Source organism: Crotalus tigris, unplaced genomic scaffold (assembly GCF_016545835.1).
Source record: "Crotalus tigris isolate CLP2741 ecotype Arizona unplaced genomic scaffold, ASM1654583v1 scf7180000023662.225785, whole genome shotgun sequence".
NCBI classification, from domain to species: domain Eukaryota; kingdom Metazoa; phylum Chordata; class Lepidosauria; order Squamata; family Viperidae; genus Crotalus; species Crotalus tigris.
The window spans coordinates 101654-128456 of record NW_024100106.1 but is presented as its reverse complement, the minus strand read 5'-3'; the positions used below and the strand labels follow the sequence as shown (position 1 = coordinate 128456).

At 36.0% G+C, this 26803-nt stretch overlaps 1 protein-coding gene across 5 annotated transcripts; it reads left to right on the top strand.

Annotated features, from left to right (window-relative positions):
• Positions 1 to 359: 359 nt before the first annotated feature.
• On the top strand, positions 360 to 21297 carry PDC (phosducin). 5 transcript variants are annotated; one of them, XM_039320617.1, is made up of 5 exons: positions 3311 to 3327; positions 16582 to 16611; positions 17279 to 17364; positions 18096 to 18259; positions 19382 to 21297. In XM_039320617.1, exons 2-5 carry the CDS (start codon positions 16583 to 16585, stop codon positions 19907 to 19909), a joined length of 807 nt encoding a protein of 268 aa, XP_039176551.1. In that variant the 5' UTR covers positions 3311 to 3327; position 16582; the 3' UTR covers positions 19910 to 21297. The 5 variants fall into 5 exon arrangements, with proteins under 5 accessions (XP_039176553.1, XP_039176552.1, XP_039176555.1 ...); XM_039320619.1 differs by lacking the exons at positions 3311 to 3327; positions 16582 to 16611 and adding an exon at positions 360 to 638; XM_039320618.1 differs by lacking the exon at positions 16582 to 16611 and having other exon boundaries at positions 3173 to 3327.
• The last annotated feature ends 5506 nt before the right edge of the window (positions 21298 to 26803 follow it).

The window sequence follows — 26803 nt, the reverse complement described above, 5'->3', positions numbered from 1 at the left end:
GGTATCATACATCTTGATTGCACTGAGTTTAAATTAGTTTAGGGCTAAGGAGAGCAAAACATCTCCTTCCTGATGCTGCAAACCAGCATTGGGGATGTCAATTTTGCAAGCCAGTCAGAATGGCAATATATTTTCCTCTAATCTTCACTGATTCAATAGCTAAAATTAAAAGGCTGACTTGTCTGGCGCCTACATTCAATCCTAGGTTGAAGCTGTGGCAACAAAGAGATATCAAATAGTCTTTTTGGAACATATTAACCTCAAAACAATATCTTTATTCTACATTCTTACACTCACCATCATAGTAAGTTACATTTGTATTGTCAAAAGAACCTGAAAAATTAGGCTTCCGGTTCCGGTTCGTGGCGGTGCGGTTGAGCAAAGGGAGTCGTCCCTTTGCCGATCGAGTTTCCCCTGCCGGTAGAACGTTTAGAAGGTCGAAAAGATGCTCTGGAGAAGTGTCTACCATTGAGGAGGCTTCTCGGTAGTTGCAGAGGAGCAGCAGCATCCTCTTTGCACCGAGTCTTTCTTTTGGGCCGACAAGGTAAAGATCATCCAGTAAAATGGTCGATCATTTAGCTGCGCCAACCGCAAGCCACAAGATCAGCTAAGCAAACGGACCCACCGTGGAGAACTTGGTGAGACTTTCCTTTTACCTCTACTTTCTTTATGCCTGTGAAAAGTTTTTTTTTCTCTTGGAATTACTCCCTTTTCTGGTGAAGCGGCTTTTAAAATGGGGGAAGAGAAGCACAAAGGATTAAATTTATTTTTGTTTTAATGGTTGATTTTATTTTTGGATATTGGGAGCCTCAAGAAAGTTTTTTTATAATATTTGGAGAACATTGTTTGCTTGTACCTTCATGGTGTCTGGAAGGATTGAACGTCTGATTACTTTCTGGGGGACACCTTTTGACAAACGTATTCATTGTACTTGCTATCTTTTCTTCACTGGAAAGGCTTTCATTTTGTACAAAGGAAAAAGGCGAGGAAACTGGGAAGAGATGGATATAGTGATCGCTTTTTAAATATAGTCTCCTCTAAAAGGATAAGGACTTGAAAGATAATAAAAATGGAGGACACCGGTGTAGTTCTTTATAAGTATATTTTGGCTAAAATTTTGGAAAATATGGATGAGATAATTGCTTGTTCAAAGGACATTTCTTGGTATCGACAAGGAAAAAGACAAGGACTAAGTGAAACATCAGTTTATACACAAGAGGCTTGTACTTTGCTTACCGAGGTGGAAGAAGTAAATTCACAGTTGGACAATCAATTGATTTTGGAAAAAGGATTTGACATTAATGGACAAAGGACTTATGATAAGGAACTAGATGATCTTACTTTAGAAAGACAAGTTGATCTGCAGATGCCATTTAAACTTGAGATAGAAGAAAAAATATGGGAAGAAGAGAAACATGTGATCAAAGAGGACGCTATAAAAGAAGGGACTTTAAGTGAAATTTATTCAATGTTAAAAGAAAGGAGAAATGATGTTCTGCCACGAACCATTCAGACTAACTATAACTTTTATATTAATTTAACCAAATGCACAATGGGAGCTTTCTTTTCGGAATGTATAGTGTGGCAGGTGGAGGCCTGATTAAGGAAATCTGTTTGGATTAGAAAGAAACCCAGAATAAGATATAAATATTAAATCTGATTATAGTAACGTGGCAATGGCCTTATAGCGATCTGGACTGATTTGGACTTGGACTTTGTTAAAAGGGCTTTATATGTTTTTAATATTAGAGATGGTATAATGAGAAAAGAACTGAAATATGGGAAATGATGGAATTAATTATTGGAGATTTGGAGAAATAATGAAAAACAATAGAAGATTGGTGAGAAAGAAAAGAATTTACTTTTGGAGTTAATAATGCTTAAATAAAAAAACACTTGGGGCACCTGAATAGTAAATGAATATGTTAGTTTAAGATTAAATATTTGTAAAATTAAGAAAGCATGATACAGGATCTTTGGGATGGATAATGAATTTGTAAACTCTTATTGATTAATGAAATTTATATAGAGTGATATATCAATGAAAATTTGTTTTAGAAAGGTTTTAATGAGTCTATAACAATATAAATAGATAGAGAATGTTAGTCTATTTTTAATTATATGATTTGGATGAAATGTTACATTAGTGAATGAATTGGTTTTAGATATTGACTTGATTATAATGTCTTTAAATAAATGGAGTTCACTAAGCCTAAGTTAAATGTGAGAAGAAATATAGGTTTTTATAGATTAATTTTTTATTATTATTGATTAATGTAGTTGATGGTTAGACATAGTAATGAATGAATTCAATGAAAATGTACTAATCTGATTATAATATTCTATATACCATATATGCCGGCGTATTAGGCGACCCGGCGTATAAGACTACCCCCGTCTTTATCGCTGAGTCGCCTTCCTAGAACGTCGTCTTATACGGCGGAAACTACCAGTATTTCCGGCGTATAAGACAACTCGGCGTATAAGATAACCCCCGTCTTTGGCGCCGAGTTTAGTGCTTCCGGAAGTCGTCTTATACACCGGCATATACGGTAGATAGAGAAGGAAATATTTAAGAAATAATGGGTATATATTTACTATGTTATTGTTTGTTTTTAAAAAATGGATCACCAAGTTTCCACATGGGTTCTTAAGCTATGTTGGTGTAAAATGGAAAACTAATAAAAATTGTTTTGAAAACAAAAAGAACTTGAAAAATTAGTATCATATTCATTTCTGCCTCTCTCACTCCTTTAGCACTGATTCCAAAAGCAGAAACAGAAAAAAACTTGACAACAGACAAGTTAACAAAATTGGCATTAACCCTAAGTATGAAATACTGCAGGCCTCAATATCTAATAAGAAAATGAAAGTTATAATACCAATTCAATAGCAGCTCATTGGGAAAGTGTACTTAATCCATATGTGAATCATATTCTTAGAGATATTAATAGTGGTGCCACACATCCCATCAATTTTTCAACTATTGGACTTCCGGATTGTTTAGCCTACTGCTAACCCCAATATTTAGGGTTCATCCGGAATTCTGGTTGGATTCTCTCCATAACTGTACCTACGTATTAAATCCTTTAAATCTTTGGAAAGCCTCACATTTCATTGGTCTGAACTAATTAACAGAGTTTGCTAATTCCTTTTACAATAATCCTCTTACCTGTCCTGAGCTATTTCTGCAAGGGTCATGCTTATCCAAAGGAGTAAATCTCTACCTGTATCTCTCTAACCTCAATTGTAACACTCAGCCTCTCTGGATCAAGATTCTTGGGGAGTACATCAGAAAACCTGGGATTGATTATCTGAATTCTCAAGGTAGTTTTTTTTTTGTTTGTTAGCATGGTATCAGCAAGTTATATGAGACTTAAAGTTATATAAAAAAGTATTTTTATCCCAAACAGCTTTTACTGAAGGTTACCAGGAATTTTACTACAGTTTGATTATGATTTGATTTTGTGGTGTTTTTGTAGGCTGAAAGACTATGAGACTCTAATCATTCAAAGTAAGTTTGACTTTATATTAAGGCTGTGCAATGCTTCAAAACTGACAGAAGCAGAAATTCAGAATGCAAACGAGTGCAAATATAATGCCTCTTTAAAGCAAGTGTGGTTTTGATGTGGTTTGGCATGAACTTCAGAAAAGCTACTTTAATGAGGCACACTAAAGAAATGTTTTAGAACAGTTTTAGGAGTCCACATATCTTAAAGCTGCCAAGGGGAGAAACACTTATTAAAGTACCTCTTCTCAATCATTTTTTATCCTATGAATAAACTGAATCCTAAGGTGCAATTAGAGGTAACTCAGAGATGAGTACAAGCTCCCCTGTGCAATGTAAGACCTCCATCTTTCACTCCTAGTATTCAGGAAACTCTTACAAACAGCATTTCAAGCATGCACTTGGGGAGTAAAGTGAAGATGAGCAATGTACTTGAAATGAGATCAATCTGGCAATTTGGTGTTACAGTTTATAATGATATAGAATTATATAGAATTTCCATTAACGGTATGATTATAGTCTAGTATAATTGATATGTTTTTAATCTAATGCAATGTATTACCTGTATTGCATATTATAATATTAATTGCTTAGACTTGTGTGATGGATGCAACATGGAAGCATAACTAAAACATTCAATGAAAATAAATGGTAAAATAATGGTATGTTGGGAATGATCTTGAGAGACAGGAGGAAATGAGCTTCCCTAAATTCATTGACTTCTGTTAAGCATGTTATAATGGTATGTGGAAATGACCTTTGAAGAAAAGGAGGAAGGGCTACAGATTAGATTACCAAGGAGGGGAGAGGTGCTTCAACACCTGCAATATTCTATTACTGTAACTTTACAATGAAGGTAGCATTAGTATTCATGGTTTATGCTTCTTGTTTAGATGACCTCAAACGCTGGCATCAGTTTTGCAAGTTTAAAAGCACCCATCCAGTCTTTTACTTTTGCTTTCCAGAAAACTAGCGACGATTGCTTCTGAAATGCTTCCCACATCCCTTTTTCTTCTGTGGGCTAAGATACCTTTTGCCTGATGGTAGTCCAGTTTGTGACTCTTTCTCCTGTCTCCAGCCATCATTCCTACATACCATTTGAAAGTGCTTACATAGAAGTCAGTGAGTTTAGTGAAGCTCATTTTTAAGTAAGAAAGCATTGTACAATAAGTGCACTTAGGATATTTATTTCATTTCTTTTCATTTATCAAAATGTTTGAAAGTGGAGTGCTGTTTGGAAGTAAATCCAGTAACCATTATTCCTACGTAAGTGAGTGCCAGGCTACAACCTATGTTAACAAAGTTATTGCAGTTTATTTATGAAATCACACTGAGTTAGTCCTCATAATATAACTCAGAAAAAGTTTCCATTTGTGTAATGTAATCTTGAATGCACTGTACTCCTGTTCAAACAAAGACTGTCATCCATGGTTGTTACTTTGCCAGCATGTAAAAGTAGGCATCTTTCATTTTAAAGAAGATTTATTAAACCACACTCTTAAATGAATTAGTAGTGTTGCAATGAAAAGAAGTAATGTTTCCCGTCAGGTTGCTCTAGCTGAGTGGATCAGGACTATGTTGTGATTTACTGTATGGAGCTACAACATAATTGTTAAGAAATAAAAATGAATCTTAATCCACAATATATATTAATACTTCTATTTAGGTAGAGGCAAGGGATATATTACTGATATTCCCCAGAAAAACACTAGTGGAAGAGTATGTGATAGGAGTCAATTAACTATAGCTGAGACGTATGTATTAGATCTCTTCTCTTCTCCTCATACAAAGAAAAGGTTAGAGACAAAGTTTTCATGCATTGGAAACTTATGTGTACAACGCTGTAGGGAAGGAATGGTTGAGGTTGTTTAGTGAGATGTGACCATTTAAAGAACAAGAAATTATGCCTTTGTTAAATGCTAGCAGATTGCCAGCTCATTGCTGTATTAGTCCCTTACCAATAAAGCTACTTAGTAGCACTCAACAGTTTCTAAATAAAGCCGTAATCTGCTATCAGTAGTATGGTTTACAAAGCTACTGGTTTTAGAAATAAGCTCATTTAAGGTCATACTGTACTCTCAAATAAGCAAGCATAGGATTTCTGTCTAAACTCCAAATTATGCCTTGCTCTTTCCTCTGGTTTTCTTCCTTTCTGGTTCGTAAAATTCTGTTCCAGCTTTTCTTGTCTTTGGCCATTTTTTTTTTCATTTTGCTTCTTCTTGTAGTGCTGGAAGATTGGCAAACAGGAACTGGGTAGTGATATGTACCTCTTAGGTGCATGGTTCATAGAATTTGATATTCCCATATAATGGTTAAGTATGGTTAAGTATATAAGACAAATTTAAGCAAGGATTATAATTATCTTATGCTTTGTTTTGTTTGGATACCTGTGTAAAGAAAGAAGATCTTTCTCATCATCGGTCCAAACCCTTGGGATGGTCTGGTATAAACAAATAAACCTGTAGTAAGATGGGCGGCCAATAAATTGTATAAATAAATAAAACTTGATGTCTCATTCTTGGAAAGAATAGGCAAAGCATTTCAAAGGCAAGGTAAGATCTAGTTGTTCTCTTTGGCCTTGGCAAAATCAGGTGAACTGAGGTCACTGTAAACAGAGTTGATTAATTATGGGCTGGGCGCTGTATAAGCATCCAATGGAAATCCTATGTGATTGAACTTCAATTGCTGCATTTTGATGAGTGGCAATATTATTCAGTTACTTTAATTAATTAGACATTAATATTCACTGCAATATACACAGATGTATAGAACTGCCAAAGCTAATTGGATGCTGCTTACATGATGATTTTAACATCACGTGACATTGCGCAACATATCAGGAGAGTTTTGCCATTGCCGGCAATGGGGTGGGTGCAGCTTCCGCATGATGTGTCCGGCCCGCGGGCTGACAGTTTGACACCCCTGCTCTAGAAAGAGTACAGAGAAGAGCAACAAAGATGATTAGGGGACTGGAGGCATATAAAACATATAAGGAACGGTTGCTGGAATTGGGTATGTCTAGTTTAATGAAGAGAAGGACAAGGGGGGACATGAAACCAGTGTTGCCACAAAGAAGAGGGGGTCAAGGCAGTTATTCTCCAAAGCACCTGAGGGCAGGGCAAATTAGAACAATTAATCAGTGGAACAACCTGCCTCCAGAAGTTGTGAATGCTCCAACACTGGAAGTTTTTAAGAAGAGATTGGATAGCCATTTGTCTGAAATGGTATAGGGTTTTCTGCCTGAGCAGGGGGTTGGAACCTCCAAGTTCCTTCCAACTATCATCATCATCATCATCATCATTGGCAAATTTAAGACTTGCGGATTTCATCTTCCAGAATTTGCAAGCCAGCATTCTGGGAATTGAAGTCCACAAGTCTTAAAATTGTGTTAATCTAGATTAACACATCTTGTATTTCAAGATGTAAGACTTATACTTCTGGAGAGGATTTTAAAATCCAAGCATCCTCCAAAGTTGCCTTTCAGTTATAATTGTTAATATGATAGAAGTAAGATATTAATAAATGTAATAAATTGTTCCAGCCTATCCAGTTTGTTTTGGTCAAATCAATTTTTGGAGCACAACACTGACTTTTTCCAAGATCAGATATGACTGTTAAGCACAAAAAGGTGGCCATTTTGTGAAATCTTTAATAGCAAAGTACAGAAAGATTGATGATGGGTCTTGTTAAGTTTACTGTCGAGAATGTAAGGGATTAAGGTAAAGAGGTCTTTAAAAAAAATGAGTAAGCCAAAACTCTGGGATTCATTTATTTGTGAATTATTAAAGCAGGGTCTCTAAGAGCTATTTGAACCTCTATATTCTAGAATCCATCCTTTATCCAAATAAGATAATGTCTAAAATATCTAGCTGCTTGTGGTTAACGTTTTGAGATTTTCCCATTTCTTCCCCATCCCATAAACAGCCCCAAAGATTTCTTACATAATTCTTTAGTTTGCAACTTACTTTTCCCTTTCAAAACACTATAAACTTAAATAAGTGAAAATAAAAAAGGGGAGACACAAATACTTTCAGATCACCCAAATCTTAGAAAGGCCCTGAGTCTTGTGTATCCTGTAGTATCTTGAGAGACTTGGAACTTTATTGTTTGTCATCACAGGAAAGCTAAAAAAAGCTGTTAAAGAATCCACTGCAACCAAGGTGTGACGTAGAGAATAATCTTTTAAACCATTTGTAAGAATATTGTGAAATTCCTGAAATAGTATAGCTTGAAACCACATGGAACAATAGTCTGTGATGCCACGTTGATGGGGTCTTTTCGGAAGTTGATATCCAACATGGCTAGAAGGCAACAGTTTGGAAAAAACTGAATAGGTTGCCTTCAGTGATTTACTATTTCTGTTTTCATTTCCTACTGAAACATGAGGGATATAGAGGTCTTTTCCTAGTTATAAAAAATGTTTATTATACTCTGGATTTGTATTCTAACTAACAAGAGTGCAAGTTTGAAGAAAGAGAAGTCACTGCTTTGAAGATTCCATTCATTGAAGCAAATGGGACTCTTCAAACAGTAGGACTTTCTTTAGCCACACAAGCCTGGAAAACAGTTGGGCTACTTTAATGAGCAGAAGAGATGTGCTGCTTTTCTGGAAGGTCCAAAATTTTCTTCCAAATCATTTGCAGGACTAGAACTCACGGTCTTCCAGTTTCTAGCTTGATAGCCTAATCATTACATATTGATCTATCAGTCAAGAAAATCTTCATTACCATTAAACACAGAAGGAAAAGCAATTCCGTCAGGGAACATGGCCTTGAGTTGTTTAAGACTTCAGAATAAGAGGTGGAGGAGGAGGAGGAGGAGGAGGAGGAAAGAAGAAAATCAGACAATTACCGTAAACAGTGAGAAGCTCTGCTTAGATATTACAAAGTGTTAATTTACTATGCAAGTATCTGCTCACAAACATTAAATTAATCTACCAAAGGATCAATCTTCAGCAGCAGTGTCTGGAGTTACTTTTATCTGTTGTTTGTTTTGTTTTGTTTTCAACCGTTCAGCTTCCTCTCAGTAAATGTAATTCACCCAACGTTGCCTTCTGAAATCAGCTGATCATGCAGGAACATAATAATAATACTAATAATAATAATAATAATAACAACAACAACAATAACAATAATAATAATAGACCTTGGAAGGGACCTTGGAGCTCATCTAGTCCAATCCCCTGCTCAGGCAGGAAAGCCCATACCATTTCAGAATATTCTATCATGGTACTCTTACAACTCAAATCATTTTTTTTTAGAAGGATGCTTTTATGGCTGATAAACTCAAAAGTAATGGAGAAGTTAATAATATAGTTTTACTACCTTGTTTATCTCCCAGGAAAAATAAATAAATCATTTCAACCAAGGAAACTTTTCTTACATATGCAGGCCTGGAACTGTATTGAAATGGATCAAGAAAATCAATTTTATTTGGACATACTTGAAACTCACCAGTCACTGCTCATTCATGTATTTCACTCAGGAGATAGATTTTAGCAATTGATCTATAGTAGTTTTCATCTTCTGTAGGCTCCTTTTTGTTTCAATGAGCAGTTTACATCTTGGACCCATTCAGACATTCTCTCCCTATTACATGTAACAAGCCAAGGAAGGCAAGGATTAAACAAAAAATATGGTTGTGTCTAAGCATCTTTCATATCTCCTTCATACCTCAATGTCAGAAACACATCCAATACAACTGAATCAACTGCACTGGACACCTCCATTACCAAAACTTCACTAACTGTAGAGTCTAAGTAAACAGAGTATATGAATGCCATTATCTTCACAGTTCTTGAAAACATATCAAGTGATACAGCTGGCTTTTTTTTGTAGGTAACAATTGCTGTATCGTTGGATGATACTGCAAAAATATAATGGAGGTGTGGAGAAAAGAAACCTTGTTTGCTATCCTTATTATGAGCTCTCATCTTATGAGCTTCAATCAGATTCAGCATGATTTTCTTTCTACCTGTGTCATAGCTGTCATTCCATTTGCTTTTCTGGCTTCATCTCTGGAAAAGACCACATTCCTTGGAAATCAGAGAGAGCAAGAATGTATTTAGCGGTCAACTGCCTGGGATATTTCGGTAGTCCACTGTGATTTCAACTGGGAACATCAGCTACTCTAATAGACCTTCCTGAAATCTTTCATCGTTTATAAGACAAGATTATTTTGTTGGATCCCCAGCCTTACAGAGGGAAGAAGCCATTGAAAATCTGCACTTCATCAATAAATAATCCAACCATGACAACAGTAGAAATTAATTTTCACTTAATTAATCAAGTAGAAATTAGTTTGACCATTTTCAGTTGATGATTATCCTCATCCTGCCCAACTAAAAAAACATCCACTTGCATGGAGTAAACTTTTTTGGTTGCACACCAAACTATGGTTTAAAATTTTGATTTTGCATAAAGTGGAAATCCAGAAATCAGTTGTTCTCTTTTAGATAATCATAATTAAATCTTATCATAATTTACTCAGTATCATAGCACACAGGGAGGACAACCACTGAGACTAAGCCAGAGGAAAGGAGTCCCCAAACCTATTAGTGTCTAGAATCCATGTTCATCTCATCAAATAATGGAGAACTGGTCCTTGTAAGAATGACATTTATTACCAAGACTGCCCAGCAAGTTTTAAGCAGGACCGCTATATTTGGGCTGCAAAAATCCAGATGATTACTAGATGGCAGCAAATCCTTGGAATTTGCTATACCTTTTTCCTGCCGTACAAATCCTAAAAAGATCTTATTTAAAGTAGGAATGGCCAACCAAGGGTCCATGGGCCACATTAGCCCTGGAAAGCTAGTAATGCAGTCTATAAGATAATAAAAAATATAGGAAATTTGTTACTTATATACATGAACTATATTACAGTATATATTTTATGTGTGGTCCAAGGCAATTCCTCTTTACTCAATGCAGTCTAGGCAAGCCAAAAGGTTGGACAATCATGATTTAAAGATAACTGATTCAATCAAGTAAGAGGATGAAGGCATGCAGCTTTTGAGATAAAGCTTACCATTGGAAGGTAACCTGCTGTTGGGAATATTTTCTCTTTTGCAGCAGTGAATGAATCCTAGCACCCTTGTCATTTTCTAAATCTGAGCACTTGGACCCAGACTTGTTTTGTCTCTTGACTTCGCTCTTTTCTTGTGTCCTTTGATATCGTCTTGTTACTTTAACAGACTCATTGACTTTTTTAAACTTGGTTTTTACTTTTCCTCCCTCTTCTTTGTTGTTTAGCTAAAAGGAAGGGCTAAAATACTGATGCTCCTTTGTGGGATCAGGGCAGTCATCACAAGTAGTTATTCTACCACAAAAATGACAGCTTTCAAATTTTTCCTCTTGGCTGCACCAAATTTGTGTAAGCATGAAATATAGAGCACCCTCATACGTGGCATAACTGCCATACCCAGGTTGATTCTGTGTGTCCCTGATCCCATAGCATTTCCACCCACCCAGTCTTCACTCAATAATATAAATCCTCATCTCATTACTGTTATTGGGCACATGCTGGTTGGATGACTAGTCTAGATGACAAACAATCTCAGTTCAGCAATTAAGGCATCTATGGTTGAATAGATAATGCACTGGATTCAGTTTTCCAGGAGAAGTACTGGTGTTCTGCAGAATTTAGGGGTGAGCTGTTTTCCCTTTGGGGAAAACTTTGCCTCACCTACCTTCTGACATTAAATTTCTTGCTTTAATTTATCTTCCATTAAATAAATCAACCACAGATTTATGCCTCAGAGGCGCAGCAATTGGCAGCGAACTCATTGAAATCAAGCTAAATTAACTGAGGGTGCACCACTGACTTTATGCCAGTTTTCAAGCCCTCCTATTGTGCATCAGGAAGGAGTGATCCCATTGTCTCAGAATGGCAATCATGAAATGATTGCTGGACAGCCCAAGAGGTTTGAGAAACGTTGGGATTTGAAAACATTGAAAGGACAGGAATTTATCTTTAAAACTCAAATGGGCCAAAGAGTTGGACCTAAAGGGGTCCTTCTGTTTGCATAATTTCAGGAAAACGAGAGGTCTTAAATCCAGCTAAAGCATTTTCTAATACGAGTCAGGGAGACGATTTTCACTAACACCTATCTATATACACCCTCCTATGCTAAGGATGGAAAATCTTTTTTTCAAATAAATTTCACCTCAAGGGATGGCATGACAAAATGGTTATATGTCTCAAAATTGTAAAATATAACACTTCTAAATATTTAAAAAGTCAGGAACAAAATACAATTTGTTCTCTATTTTAATACCAAACCACATACACATAGGGGTGTTGCAGCTACAAAGACCAGTAAAAGTAACTTTAAACAAATAACAAAGTAGTTAATTTCAGTTACGTTCACCATTCTGGCATATTCAAAAACAATCAATTAAATTTTCACCTGTACCTATTTAAAATGTTTCCATTGCTCCAAATAAGGAATTGCATTAACGGTACTAAAGAGGATAGATTGAATAAATCCACTAAACCTCCTGTCAACCTGGTGAATTAAAATGAACCTGGCAGTATTCTAGTATCAGCTGATCCTGGCTTATTTATTCCTTCTTCCATCATATGATTCTTTTCCTAATCTAATATGAATCTTTCTGCGTATCTTGCAATATATACAGTCTGCATCCTGGGTTAAGGATCAGTTCCATTCAACTGCTGCAGCCAGAAAATAGCAGATGCTGTTCAGAACTGGGAGAGACTTTGGATATGTGATGAGAATTAATTGTCAGTGTAGTATGTATTTTAAATGGGTCATTTGATTTTGTTTTAAAGAAAAATGGGTTTGGTGGGGAATGTCTTTAAAACATTTATTTGCAACCATAGGTGTTAGCAAAATGCAAATGATATTTTCTGTTGTCTGATGAAGATAAACATGTAATGAAAGGAAGATAAGAAAGCACATACTGACAAAGAGTGCTATCAAAATTAGATGGAATGTATTGGCCTCATATGGACTGCGGTAATTTTATTTGGTAGGGAATGTGATTTAAATGAGGTAGGCATTTTGTCATTCTTGTGATTGCTGTGGACATACAGATGCAGCCCATCAAGAGCTCTTTTGGTGATAGAAAACATTTGTGAGATGTTCTAAAAGAACTAAACAAATGTGTACATTGTAAATCAAGAATAAGATAGACAATGAATTCTCCACATTTAAGTATATGAATTCCAAGTTATCATGATTATGTAGACACAGAGGCAAAAAATGAACAAAACCTTCTAATAAACCTACTAATATTCAAACACATTTCAAAATCCTTCTAAATCTGTATCTAGCTTATAAGATTCCAGAAACTATGTTTGACTTATGGTAGAAACAAAATGCTAGGCTAGATTGGCAATTATTTTAAATAAGCAAAACAGCTTATTCCTAATATAACATTTCTAGTGGCCTTCATAGGAAAACTGTATATATAATCACACGGCTTGTCTTAGCCATATTATCCTTTGCTAATGGGTAAACACAAGATTAACCAATTAGACTTAAAGTCTAGGATGCCCATGGCTTTACACGGATACTGAAATCCCTTAATGATCTAACTAGAAAATTTTTGGACAAACTATCAAAAGACTAGCTTGACTACGATACCTCAGAACAAGTACTGTGGAAGAATCAGAAATACTTAATAGAGTCAGACAATAATCTATCATCAGATTAATCTTTGTACTTAGAGGGTCTCTAGGATACGAAGATAGCAAGAGCAAAAAGTGTTCATTGGCTTCGAGGAGGATCTAGCAATCATAAAGGATCCCTAAACTTATTTGCATGAAGGATCAATCCTGTCAAAAAGGAGAGTCAGATAGTCCTCAATTTATGACCACAGTTGAGCCCAAAATTTATACTGCTAAGCGAGACCGTTGTTAAAGAGATTTTTGCCCCATTTTCTTGCTACGGTTCTTAAATAAATCACTGCAGTTGTCAAGTTAGCAACACGGTTGTTAAGTGAATCTAGCTTCACCATTGACTTTGTTTGTCAACCAGGTCGCAAAAGGTAATCACATGACCCCAGGACACTGCAACTTTCATAAATATGAGTCAGTTGCCAAGCATCTGAATTTTGATCACATGACCACGAGGATGCTGCAATGGATGGATCGATGAAAAATGTTTATAAGTCACTTTTTCAGTGCCCTTGTAACTTCGAATGGTCACTAAACAAACTGTTGTAAGTCGAGGGCTACCTACATTGATCAAGATATCAAGACAACTTTGTTTAAACTTTGCAATATAGAAGTAAAAAATGAAAAATGATTTGTTCCTAGGTTTTCCTATGTAGTCCTGGCAGTGGCAGCTATTATAGTGGACATTCTACCCAGAGTATATTAAGACATGATGGAGATATGATAGACATGCTACTCAGCAATGGAAATATTGAGCCATTATGTTTAAAGGATAAACCGACATTTAATAGATCTCTCTCTAAATATTTTGGGATGCAGTAATGGTAGGCTGTCCTTAGTGATATTGAAGGATTTCATTGAATCTTTTAAAATGAATTAATCCAATATGTGTTTCCCAAATCATAATTTTGTTCTATTGTCCTTTGGATTCTGGATTTGATCCTCTAGTTTTTCTGGACCCTACACAACAATTGTCTCCTCAAAATGTGCTCAGAAGATGTGCCTGTCAGAGAAAATTGCATCCAGTAGGTGAACAATGTGCAAAATACGTTATAATATATGACACGGCACCAAAATCCTTGCAGGACTATCTTCTCCGATTAGTTTTGGCCTCCTGATTCATACATGATGGGGAAAACTGCTAGCAGATCCTCATTTTTATGAGGTGACGGCAACCATCTTGTAGGTGTTGGATTGTTGTTTTTGTTGTTGTTGTTGTTGTTTTCCTCTCAACTGGAGCACCTGCACTGCAAAGAGTCTCTCTTTGGTGAGTAGATCAGCCCCCACATTGCTGGTTTTCCATATGTTACTGAAAACAGAATTATTTCTGACAGCCTGGGGAGGTTGAATTGATGCTATCAGTGGTTGGCTTCTGTTTGTGGTAGGGCTTGTTTTATTTTTGTTTTTAACTACTGATTTAATTATATCACTATTATTTTATAGTATTATCCTTTTTATGATTTCATTGTAAACTCCAAAAAGGCATTTTGATTGTGGCAGATATAGATCCAGCAAAAAAAAACCACAACACATAAGTAGGGAAAGCTACCTAAGGGTTGAGTGTTTGTTTGTTTGTTTGTTTTGCACATTTCTAAATGGAGGAGAATATATGACCCTATTCCTGAAAAGTATCACATGTGAAACATAAATTCAAGCCATCATTCCTCTTAGTTTTTTCCTCTTAGCAATTAGTGCAGGTATATGCTAGTTTTCATTTATACATAATTGCAAGGTAAATTAGAAGGGAATGACATGACCGAATACAGGAATGCTTAATCGTTCCAGCTGTTTCTGTTACCAAAACAGTATTGATACACCAAGAGGAGATGCCGATATGCTTGGAAAAATTAAAGTGAAGGCATTAAAGTTGGCAGGAGGGATAACAGAACACAGTGTCAGAGGTGTGTTTTATTAATTAGAAGACTTCTATCTAGCACCAGTTCAATCCAGCAGGACTTCATTCCTCTAGATCAGGGGTGTCAAACTGGCAGCCCACGGGCTGGATGTGTCACATGCAGGCCACGCTCACCCCTGCTCTGCAAAGGCAAAAAACGTCACGACATGTCATATGGCGCGATTGAGTTTGACACCTGCGCTGTATGTGTACAAAAATTAACAGGGTTTGTTAGTGGTGGAGAGCAATTCAAAAGCTGTATCTCCCTTAGCCATCATGTTTGTCTGAAATTGGTGGCAGAGTTCAGAAGTCTGCTAAAACTCTAACTGGATCCTGCAGTCCTGAATTCTGCCCATCTCTGATTTAAAAAAAGAAAACCGTATCAGAATCTGCCTTGCCCTGAATTGGATTTGTAGTTGATCTAATCGTTACCGATTGACATTATCCTCAGAGACCTTTCCCAGCTAACTAGTTAAGCTGGGGATTTAGGTTGGAGCTTTTTAAATCTGCATATTTATTTATTTATTTATTTATTTATAAGTTATTAATTGCATATTTTGCCCATCCCACCATCAAAGTGAGTCTGGATAGCTTACAATACAGTAAAAACGCAGATATAAAAATATTTTTAAAAAAAATTAAAATTCATTAAAATAAAACGAGGAACTAAGTTCACAATCAGTATGGAGGTGGCTTCTTTGTACTCTACCAGCCATTTCCAACACAAAGTATCCTCATTGGGGGCCCAGGTCAATCAATAGAGCCAGGTTTTGAGGTCCTTAAGGAAGGCCAAGTGGGTGGGAACCAATCTCATCTCCAGTGGTAAGATGTTCCAAAGGGCAGAACCACAGTGGAAAAGGCTCTTCTCCTAGACCCCACCAGCCAGAATTCCTTAACCCCTGGTGTCCTTTCTGGTGGAGCAAGTGGGGCAGGCCAATCCCATTGGGGCAAAACCGTTTCTCACATAATCTCTCCTACCACTGAGACCTTTTGAGATTATTTCTATACTTCAATGGCCTGTACTCTCCCAGATTTTGAAATTTCATAGGGAAGTAGTAAAGACATTTAACCAAGTGAAGTACAAACATTTAGGTATGTTGTGTAATTATATGACATGAAAGAAATGTATTCATTGTGATGTAGCCAATTTTCCCTTGTTCATGCTTGCAGCTGCTAAAATTATCACTAGATTAATGCCTCCTTGAGATATTTTTACCTGCAAGGGTGTGTCAAATAAACCTCAAATAGAATAAGATCAAATTCAAACAATTTGCCCTTTGTACAAAAATATTATCCACACTTCTCCACCAAACCTACATGCACAAAGACTTCCCAGTGCATGTTTACTTTTCATTTTCCCATGACAAGTATTGACTTACCAATCATTTCTTTTTTTAAGTGCCATTTATAATTCCAAATGGCATATCTTTAGAATTATAGCCAGATGCGTGCCAAAGGAATAGTAGAACTATTTCAGACTAAATGCAAATATTTCTCAAATGCAGATACATCTGCTCTTTTATGTCATTTTATTTAGAATGCCAGGAAAACTTGAACTCACAAACAAGTGAGTAGATATTATATAATTTCATTTTCATTCCCTAATTTTTTATTTATTCAATTTTTCCATCAAAAGAACTTAGAGAAAATAACAATATATTCTTTCTTACCATTTGATATGCCACATAAACTTTAGCCCCCAAAACATTACTTACTCTTGCTTTAAAACAAATACTATTTCATCACTGCTTTGTCCAATCAAAGTAGCACCTTTGTTCTTTTAACAACCCAGTTTATGGAGATGTATTTTCTGTCTGAATACCTCCCTTCTATATTTCTTATGAAGATACATTACAGGGAAATAATATTGATGTCCAGATTTTGTTTGGAAATGACTGCATATTGTGTATCTGGGGGAAGGATGCAGAGACGATATAATTTTTTTTTTAAAAAATGGAATATTTGATAAAACAAGAATATATAATATTTAATCACACTGTAACAATTTGAGCCTATATGTCAGTCTAGACTAATTTTTATAATCCTTTTTAAGAACTAGACATGTTCTTCCTGTAAACCTTGAGATATTCAAAAGAAAATTATAAAGATTTCATGAAATAAAATACCTGTGGCCACTGCTTGTTAATTATGTAGCGGTTTGCTTTAAAATTCTATAGTCTTTGCCCATAAATTTTATGTGTAAATGTTTGTTGATTTGTCTGTTTGACTATTAGTCTCTTCCAGCCTGTTACAGTCATGGAACACCAGCAAAGTATTAATTTGGAAGAAGAATTTGAAGCTCCAGAAGCTATACATACAGGTAATAAAGTCAAAATATCCCTGGTACAAACGAGAAATAACTGCTTTCTGGACACCTTGTTTAACACTGAATTGTAGTGCAGTAGCAAGAACATGTTGTAGAATAGAGGAGACATGTAGAGTTAATTCAATGTATATATAAATTCAAAATAATTTACACACAAACACACTAGTTTGGGAAAGGTGGCAGGAAAGTTAAAATGAGAATGACTAAGAGCAAAATGGATGGACACAATGGCATCATCTCTAAATCTGAAGAACCAGGCTGGGGAAGATTATCCTGGACAAAAATCTATCTTCTCAGCCTTTTGGCTAAAATCCAGTGTAGGATCTCTATGATTATTAAGAGCCAACACTAACTTGTTGGTACGTAATCAGTGTATGGCCACAGAAAATGTTTGTTAAAATGATACTTTAAGTATGAATCAGACAAACTAAAAGAGAGTCATCTGTCATCTAATTTATATGCTGCCCATTTCACTATCCAAAGCGACTCTGAGAAGTTGACAATACAATTGAATTTAGAAAAGCTTTTGTGGATATTTCTTTTCAATAATAAGGCAATATTTTTCAGACTCTATTAGGAGATATCTGCCTATGCATCTACTTTTCTATTTTCCTCACTAACCTTCTTTCTTTAAACCTCTGTTGAAGCATCAAAGGAATTGATAATTAAAAAAGAAAAGAAAGTAAATCCAAAGAATACTAAATGAACAAATTTTCTTCTTCTAGGACCTAAAGGGGTGATCAATGACTGGAGAAAATTTAAATTGGAGAGCCAAGATGAAGACCATCTTCCTCCAAGCAAGAGAGAACTGCTTATCAGGCAAATCTCCTCACCCTACAAATGTCAAAGCAGAGATCACAGAGACACCAGAGAAAAAGTCAGTCGTAAGGTAAATGAGGGGAGAAAGACAATATAATGGAAAGGACGCATGGGGAAAGGTCTTAGATAGTTTTTCCGTATATTAAAGGAATATGGGTAGGCTTGTTGTGCTAATGCACATAACAATTACATTTTCTCCATGTATGTCAGATGTCAGATGGATATAGCATCATACATGATTTGAAATCAGAACTGTTCCAGGCAAGAGAAGATGGAGCCCATTTAATAATGGTTTGTGTATAAAAGCCATGTCATACGTTCCACATTCCTAGAAAGTATGGAGGAGAAATCTGTGTTGACCCCGTAGTTTCCCTCTTTTACTTCCTGGAACATATAAGTGGGATCATTTAAACATCTGGAATAGTGTTGGGGATCTTTTAGCGGTTGAAATTTGCCATCAACTCCTTGGTGTAGCCTAGAAGAGGGATGCTGGGAGCACAGCAAAATCTGGAAGAAAAGGTTTTGTTTTTTTACCTGCCATAGAACCAAATTGGAAGGATTTCTCTGGAAAATAGTTTTCCCTACTTTTACATTTTACTAATATTTTACTAGTTTTGCAGTGTTAAAGATGCAAAGAACAAGGGAAATGTATTCTCGAAGATAGACTGAATATTGAGATATGACCATTTTATAATTTTACCATGCCCTGCATTAGCCAACTTGTGGAAAATTTTAATGGTAACTACTCACCCAGCTCCAAATTATTGGCAAAAACTAGTGATGTTTCTTGACAGTGCACAACTAGAATAGAATCCTCATTGTTCCAGAACTAGATATGGCTTATTATCATACCCTGTACCAATGGCATGTTTGCTTGCCTGATTCAGTTTCTTAGTTGAGGTGCCTATATTGTAGTCAACTCACTTTCATTTTGTGACAATATATACTAGTAGAAATAATCCTCCTGATGGTGCTGCCAACATTGGATGGACAGCTTGCATCAGGATCAATGCCCTACCAACAGATGCCCATTGGAATAAATGTATTTACATAGAAGCTTTTGAACTTTCAGTGCTGTTCTTTGAGTACAAAGTGTTTTATTTATGTTCTATGAGATCGCATGTAACCTCATTTTGTGCTTGGCAATTAAATCAGCACTTGTAGTTCAGCGTATTCTTATAATTATTTGTAGATGAGTGTGCAGGAATATGAGTTGTTGAATGTCGAAGAAGATGAGGATTGTTTACAGCAATACCGGAAGAGCTGCATGAAGAACATGCACGAGCGACTGAGCTTTGCGCCAAGGCATGGCTACCTTTCTGACTTGCAGGATGGGAAGGAATTCCTGGAAGCTGTGGAGAAGGAACACAAAGCCACCACCGTAATTGTCCACATCTATGAAGATGACATCAAGGAGTGTGAGGCACTCAACAGCAGCCTTACTAGCCTTGCTGTTGAGTACTCCACTGTGAAATTTTGCAAACTCAAGGCTGCTAACACAGGGGCAGGAGACCGTTTCTCCAGTGATGTTCTTCCAACAATACTTGTCTACAAAGGTGGGGAGCTTGTAAGCAATTTCATTAGTGTAACTGACCAGTTGAATGGAGAATTTTCTGCTAAAGATGTGGAGACTTTCTTAAATGAATATGGGTTACTCCCTCAGAAAGGAATTCCAGAACCTGACAATGGTGACATGAATGATCAAGAAATTGAACAATAGATAAGTTATCTAGTATTTCATCATCTGTGCTCAGCGAATTTTTAGTTTGGATCCCATTTGGGGCCAAATTTATTTAGGAAATGCTGCATATAGATGCAGTAGAAAAGACTTATTAAGAAAGTATAGAAAGCTATAAAAGAAATAAGGGATGTCCAGGACTTAGCCTGATGACCCATTTTAATTTTTTCCCATTCTTTTCATTTTTACAAGAAATAAAATTAGGATTGGTGAAATCTTCCTTCCAAGCTGTAAATCACCCAATTGTAATTATAGCCTTTGCAGTATGAATGATTTTCAGAGACCAGTGCAGATAGATTAATACTTACGACATTAACTTTGAAAGAGTAGGAGTAGGAAGTGAGATTGTTTTAATTCTCATTGGAAGGAATTTGGCTAAGGTAAAACACATATAGAAATTGACAGGGCCCTCAAATATAAGATATATTTGGATGGAGCTACTAACATAAAACTTTCAGCTAATACTCAAAAGGAAAGTTTGATTTATTAGAGATGCAAAGCATTTGCCACATTAAGGGTAAAGACTCCTGGATTAACAGCTCCTGCTCAAGAAACAGGTGACAGCTATGGCCAAAATGGCCTTTACACAGATTCATCTTATATTGTATACCAATTGCACCCATTCTTGGACCAGGAAGCCCTCCTCACAGTCATTCATGCTTTGGCCAACTTGCAGGAGCTATTCATGGGACTTTCATTGAAGACCCAGAAACTGCAACAGCAGGAATGATTATGAACATGCCAGATAATATCTATATAATTCTGCTGCTTGGTGAGCTGTAATGACTGCATGTAAGCATTGGGGGTGTGATCCAAGGTACAGTGATCAGCTATAAAGCCCTTTAAAGCATAGGGTCTGGTTATTTGAAGAGCTATCTATTTCTATGATGTCTGCCCATTTCTCATGGGCAGTAAAGTAAGTCACTTTAGTAGCAACACCTGATGCTTGTCTGAAAAACAGGCACAATATGAAGTGTGCTTTTCCAATATTTCATTACAAAAACTTAACTAAAGATCATAATTTGATTTGACAATGCTAGCCAAAAAAAGAGACTTGAAAAATACTATATTTGGCTTGTGCTGTTTGGAAGGCATCATATGGCATTAACTGCTAATCAAATACATTATCTCTCCAAATCTGTACAGAAATTAAAGAGCATATTTTAACTCACTTTTAATTGTGCGCAATTAGTAACTTAGGTTAGTGCTGGAAAATGTATAAATAAAATGTAAGCATGCATTAAAACACTTCTTTATTAAATATTGTATAATGTCACTTGGTAAATTAAAACAATGTGTTTGTAAAACAATTATCAATGACTAATCCTTTCTATTTGGAGCTGATGTAATTAAAGACTAGTGAAAACATACCTTTTAAATGGGTCCATTCTATTTTTTAATATGTGCATACAGACAATATAAAAAACAATTAAGAACAAGCAAACACTGATTTTTCCATGTATTTAAGCAGCTGTAATGGGACAAACCATCACTCCAACCTCCCTATTTGTAGACAGGAGATGAGATAATGCAGTTGGGGCTAGTGCTTCTCCCCCAGGCACGATCAGTATATAATTGTGAGAAAGACTCAGAAAAAAATTTTTAGTTTCTGCTTTTCTTTGGGAGAAGAGCTACTATTCTAAGAGGGGAGGGAGATGGGAAGGAGAAGGGGAAGAGGAAGGGAAGGGACCAGAAGGAAAGAGTTAATGACTTCTTCTGGTTTTGTCTTTACAACCATTAGAGTACACTCTCTCATCTAGCGTGATTCCCCAGAAGATTTCATTTACTAAAAGTGAAGTAAACAGGAACAGTTGTGCAATGTATATTAAATAACAGCCTTAAACAGAGTGACTAATTTCACAGTAAACAAAGGACAAGAGATATGCAATTATTAAAGAGAAATGGGAGAAAAATAAATAAATTACTATTTCAGAACTCTTTATACTTTTATTGCACATCTGTATCGGTGACAGAGAACTTAAGTTACATTTATTCTCTAAGTGATGTTCCAGGACGGTTAGACAGCCAGGCAGATAGTTAAGACAGTTACAACAACCCCTATATCAGGTTGACATTCACTTCTATTGAGGCTGCCCTCTTCCTTTTGAGAAATATTGGAAGTAAAGCCCCATAATCTCCAGTTCAACTGGTTGGCAATAATTGAGCAGTGGTCTAACATATCCGAGAGGCAGAAAGTTGAATGAAAACTATTCCGGCTCAATGGGTGGGCTGCTCTCAGATTCCTTGCAGGCTGTGGATCTCTCTGGAATTTGCCAGACAGAACCAATTTCACGGAAGTGAAACCACAAAAGACAAACCACTATCACCTTGTTTCTGTTCCAACTTACTCTACTTTCAGATTAACGTATAACAGACATGAGGATGACAGTGACTTTCCACCCTGCCCAGTGGTATCCTTTCCTCAAAGATCAGTAAAAGTTAGAGAGAGAAATAATTCATAAGTATGCAGGAAGTAGATGCCCCAAAAACTTAGTAAGCCTTAATGCTTAGAAATGTTGAAATGCAGAGAAAGATAAATGATTTGGGGGCAAAAAATGGCAGGTGCCCTGGGATTATTTATCTTGCAAGTTCAAAACATTTTTAGATGTATATTAAAAAAAAACACTGGCCAACTTGAAAAAAAATCAGTTTAAAAAATTGAAATATAGGCATGTTCTAAAAGTATTAATATACAGTGATCATATATCTTGAGGACAAGGTGGAAAAGTAGATAAACCTGGACAAATCTTAGGGAAAAAAAGGGTTTGGTCCTAAGAAATAAAATACCTTCACCCATCCCTGAAAATATAAAAAAAAGGTCAACATCATAAGGCAAGATTTTAGAAAAGCATTTAACATATAAAATTGAACCCAAGACCTTTTCATGGCAAGTGGTGAACCATTAAAGGGGACCCATAGAAGCAATGGAAAATGAAAAAAAAAAACCAGCTAGAAGAGGAATAAAGCTATAGTAGAAAGGTATTCTTCTCTCAAATGGTATTTATTCACTTTCCTTCTTGTTTTTTCCTTAATGGAGTTAAATGTAATGGTTATTTCCAAATAGTATTTGATAGATGAGACAAGTTGGGTTCCTGGCAAAATGTTGGTGGCCGTGCTTCCTTTTATATATATATTTTAGACAATTTATCTATTTCATGGATGAACAGGTAGTACTTCAGTTTGATTTGTATTTGTATTTTTGATTTCTTAAATCAAATATAGGATTTCTAGATTGATCATCTCCTGGCTTACATTCTTTAGCTGTAAACTGGGAATAATCATAAAGTTCAAAAATATAGAAAATTTACTATTCTGCATATATATGTTTGTAGAAATGAACTGGGTACACTATTTTTAGACAAAATGTTGTCTATTATACAAGATTTAGTGCTATTCATTTAAAACTGAATAGCTTCCATCTAGGCTTCATATAGCAGACTCTGAAGATTTAAAAGTATATAAAATATGTAGAACATTAACTATATCCCATTGTATCCATAACATAATTTTAATAGATCTAGTTATAAATGTGTATAAAAATAACATATAACTAACCAAGCATGCACCAACATGTGTTCTTGGGGAAGTCTATAAACTGAAATTGTCAGCACTCACCCAGATGGAACTAACCAAGCTTCTGCATATTACGATTCTCCAAGGAAACAGTATAGGCTTAATCAAACTTAAATTAAGGCTTTGGTGGCTCCATCAGGATTTTGGCAGGAAAATGAGAAGATCACAAAGGTGGCATTCAGAAATCCTTTTTCTTTTCAACCAAGGACAGGTAACAAAACTGAGTCAAGTGTGGATTTATGGCCTTCAAAAAGTTCCTTTTCAGCAAAGATAAGAAAAATCAGGAGTTGTGGCCAAACAACATCTCAAGGATATATTTTTAGTTTTTTTTAAAAGAGAAACCCTGCAGAGTAAGCCAAAAGAAAATATATTTGCTTATATTCTCCCCTTTTTTCTCTTGCATTCACACACTAAACTTTGACAACATATCCAATTTCTTTTCCATTTGGTCACAGAACCTGATGGAAAGATATCTTCTCATGACAGCAAAGTTCTGCATGCAGAACTCATTGAAAGAGTTATGTATTTGGTTAATCAATATATAGAAGTATGTATGTTTTCTACACAATGAGGCCAATTAGCTCAGCATTTAAGTCATTTAGTTGAATTTCTAAAGGCGCTAGGGCCTGTTACAAAACACCTGAAGTAAGAGCTATCTAGTTATTTCAGCAACTTGGGGAACAGAGAAGGTGTAAGAAGAAAAAAAGATGGTGCCCCCATCAGATTATTGTTAATCAGTGGTAGTTCTCCAGGATTCTTTCCCATTTCTAATTAACTGAGCCTTAATCTGGGATTTCCCAAACGCAAACCATGTGTATTATTAGTGAGTTATAGCTTTCTGACATGCTACCCACGGTATGCTGACACAGAACAGGTCTTGAACCTATGCTCTGATTCATCAGATACATCATTATATACTTTTGACCAAGAGGAAATTGCAGTAAGTCTAGACTAGGAATATAAAATAATTTTGCCCTTAATCTTCTTGGAAGAAATTGATTTGGCAGGAACTGATCCTAATGTTATCATAGTAGAATGATAACATAAAATGAAATCTGGCTAGGATTCATTCTTTTCCCTTCAAAGTTGAGTCATTTTAGAAAGTGTGTAAGGTGTAACAAGCTCACGGCCTTTTCTTTATTTTTATGGAAAAATGCCTTGTTTACTCAAAGAAGCTCAAGGCCTGCCCAGAAACTGATTTACTTTTACAGCACTTCCTGGAATTATGTTGTGACTATGCAATACAAGTGAACATAGAAGTAGTAGTTTATGAGAAACACCACACTTGCAGGGGCACTGAGATGTGTTAAAGTGAAAAAACTAATCATCTTATATATTTGCAAAGGAAATTACCCTGTGTAATACATAGAGCTGTACAATTTATGCCCAATATTTAAGAATGCAGACCTACCTTTGACAGAATGGAATGAAAATCTAGCAGGCAAAGTGGAAAACAAACTAAATGTACAGCTATTTGAATTTCCTTATAGCATATCAACCACCCAAAGAAAATCTGCATCACTAAGCTTGAGTAAATCATCTGAATTAGTTTTGCTTGCTGATTTGAGGGAAAATGTAGTTATATACCCTTGAGAATTGCAATTTTCACATTGAGTTACACAGGGCCTACACATTTATCCCAAAGGTACTTTTGCAAGAGGCAACTGCGCTTTCTTGTTTTTCTCTGAAGACGTTTCACTTCTCATCCAAGCTTTTTCAGCTCTCACTGTATGGTGGGGAATAGAAGGGTTATATTCCTTGCAGAGAGCTGGTCATTTGCATTCTTTTAGAGTCATTGAGGCCACTTGGAGATTTATCTGTCTTCAGGGTCGCTTGAGTAATGCAAATGGGTGTGGAGCCTTCTTGGAACTGCTGAAAGGATTGTGTTGTAGACTGTAGATCAGGGGTAGGCAACCCAAAACACTCAAAGAGCCACCAATAACAAAACACCGGGAACCGCAAAACCCTTTTGATATCTAAAATGAAGATAACACTGCATATATCCTTTTTTACCTTTATTATAGGTGTGTTTGTGTATATATACATATACATATATACATATATGTATATACATATATATATATATATATATATATACACACACACACACACATATATATATATATATATATATATATACATATACATATACATATACATATACATATATATATATATATATATATATATATATATGTAGGTCTTTGGTTGTTCGGGTTTTCTCCCGCGTAAAATTAGAAGTGTCTTGGCAAGACACTTCTGAAGATGACGAATGAGACTTCGTCGAAACGTTGCCAAGACACTTCTAATTTTACGCGGGAGAAAACCTGAACAACCAAAGACCTACATACAAATACCCGCGAAAACCTCAGAAAACATTATATATATATATATATATATATATATATATATATATATATATATATATACACATACATACACATATACACATACACACATACATACATACACGACCTGTGCTGTAGATAGATGATGTCATAACCCTCCCCCTCTGTTGAGAAAGGGCTGTTCAATTTTTACATAAATGCCCTCTTTGACCCCTCTTTCAAACCAGCGGTCCTCTCTGTCCAAAATGTGGACTTTGTCTTTTAAACGCAGATGGACTGCTGAATCTTGTCTTGATGGGTTTGTTCTCCTATGTTGTGCCATGCGTTTATGAAGTGATTGTTTTGTTTCCCCAATGTACAGATCTGCATGTCTCGCTGCATTGTATTGCATATACCACATTGCTCAGTTTGTGTCTGGGTGCTTTATTCTTGGGGTGGGCAAGCTTCTGCCTTAGTGTATTCTTGGGTTTAAAGTGTGCACATATGTTGTCTTAACCCAAGTATCATCCACATACCTATACCGGTGAGTGGAATTCCTGTGAGGGAGTGAAGGGAAATCAAAGCTCTAAACTCCTTCCCAGGAATTCCACCCACTCACTGGTATAGGTATGTGGATGATACTTGGGTCAAGATCAAAACACAGGAATTTGAAACATTCACCAAACATATCAACTCTGTGGACAGATACTTCAAATTCACTTGGGAAGATGTTAAGGAAAATAGTCTATAGCAGGGGTAGTCAACCTTGGCTCTTTTATGACTCGTGGACTTCAATTCCCAGAATTCCTGAGCCAGCTTAGCTAGCTCAGGAATTCTGGGAGTTGAAGTCCACGAGCATAAAAGAGCCAAGGTTGACTATCCCTGGTCTATAGCCTTCCTGGACTGTGCAATACACATTAAGGCAGGTAGAAGCCTTAACACAGATAAACTACCAAGTGGCCTCGATGACTCTAAA

What these genes read in the sequence shown, in the direction of transcription:
- PDC (XM_039320617.1), top strand. Translation starts at nt 16,583, where the DNA reads ATGCCAGGAAAACTTGAACTCACAAACAA. An exon ending in AAACTTGAACTCACAAACAA is followed by an intron (nt 16,612 to 17,278) that starts GTGAGTAGATAT and finishes TTTGACTATTAG; the next exon opens with TCTCTTCCAGCCTGTTACAG. An exon ending in TCCAGAAGCTATACATACAG is followed by an intron (nt 17,365 to 18,095) that starts GTAATAAAGTCA and finishes TTCTTCTTCTAG; the next exon opens with GACCTAAAGGGGTGATCAAT.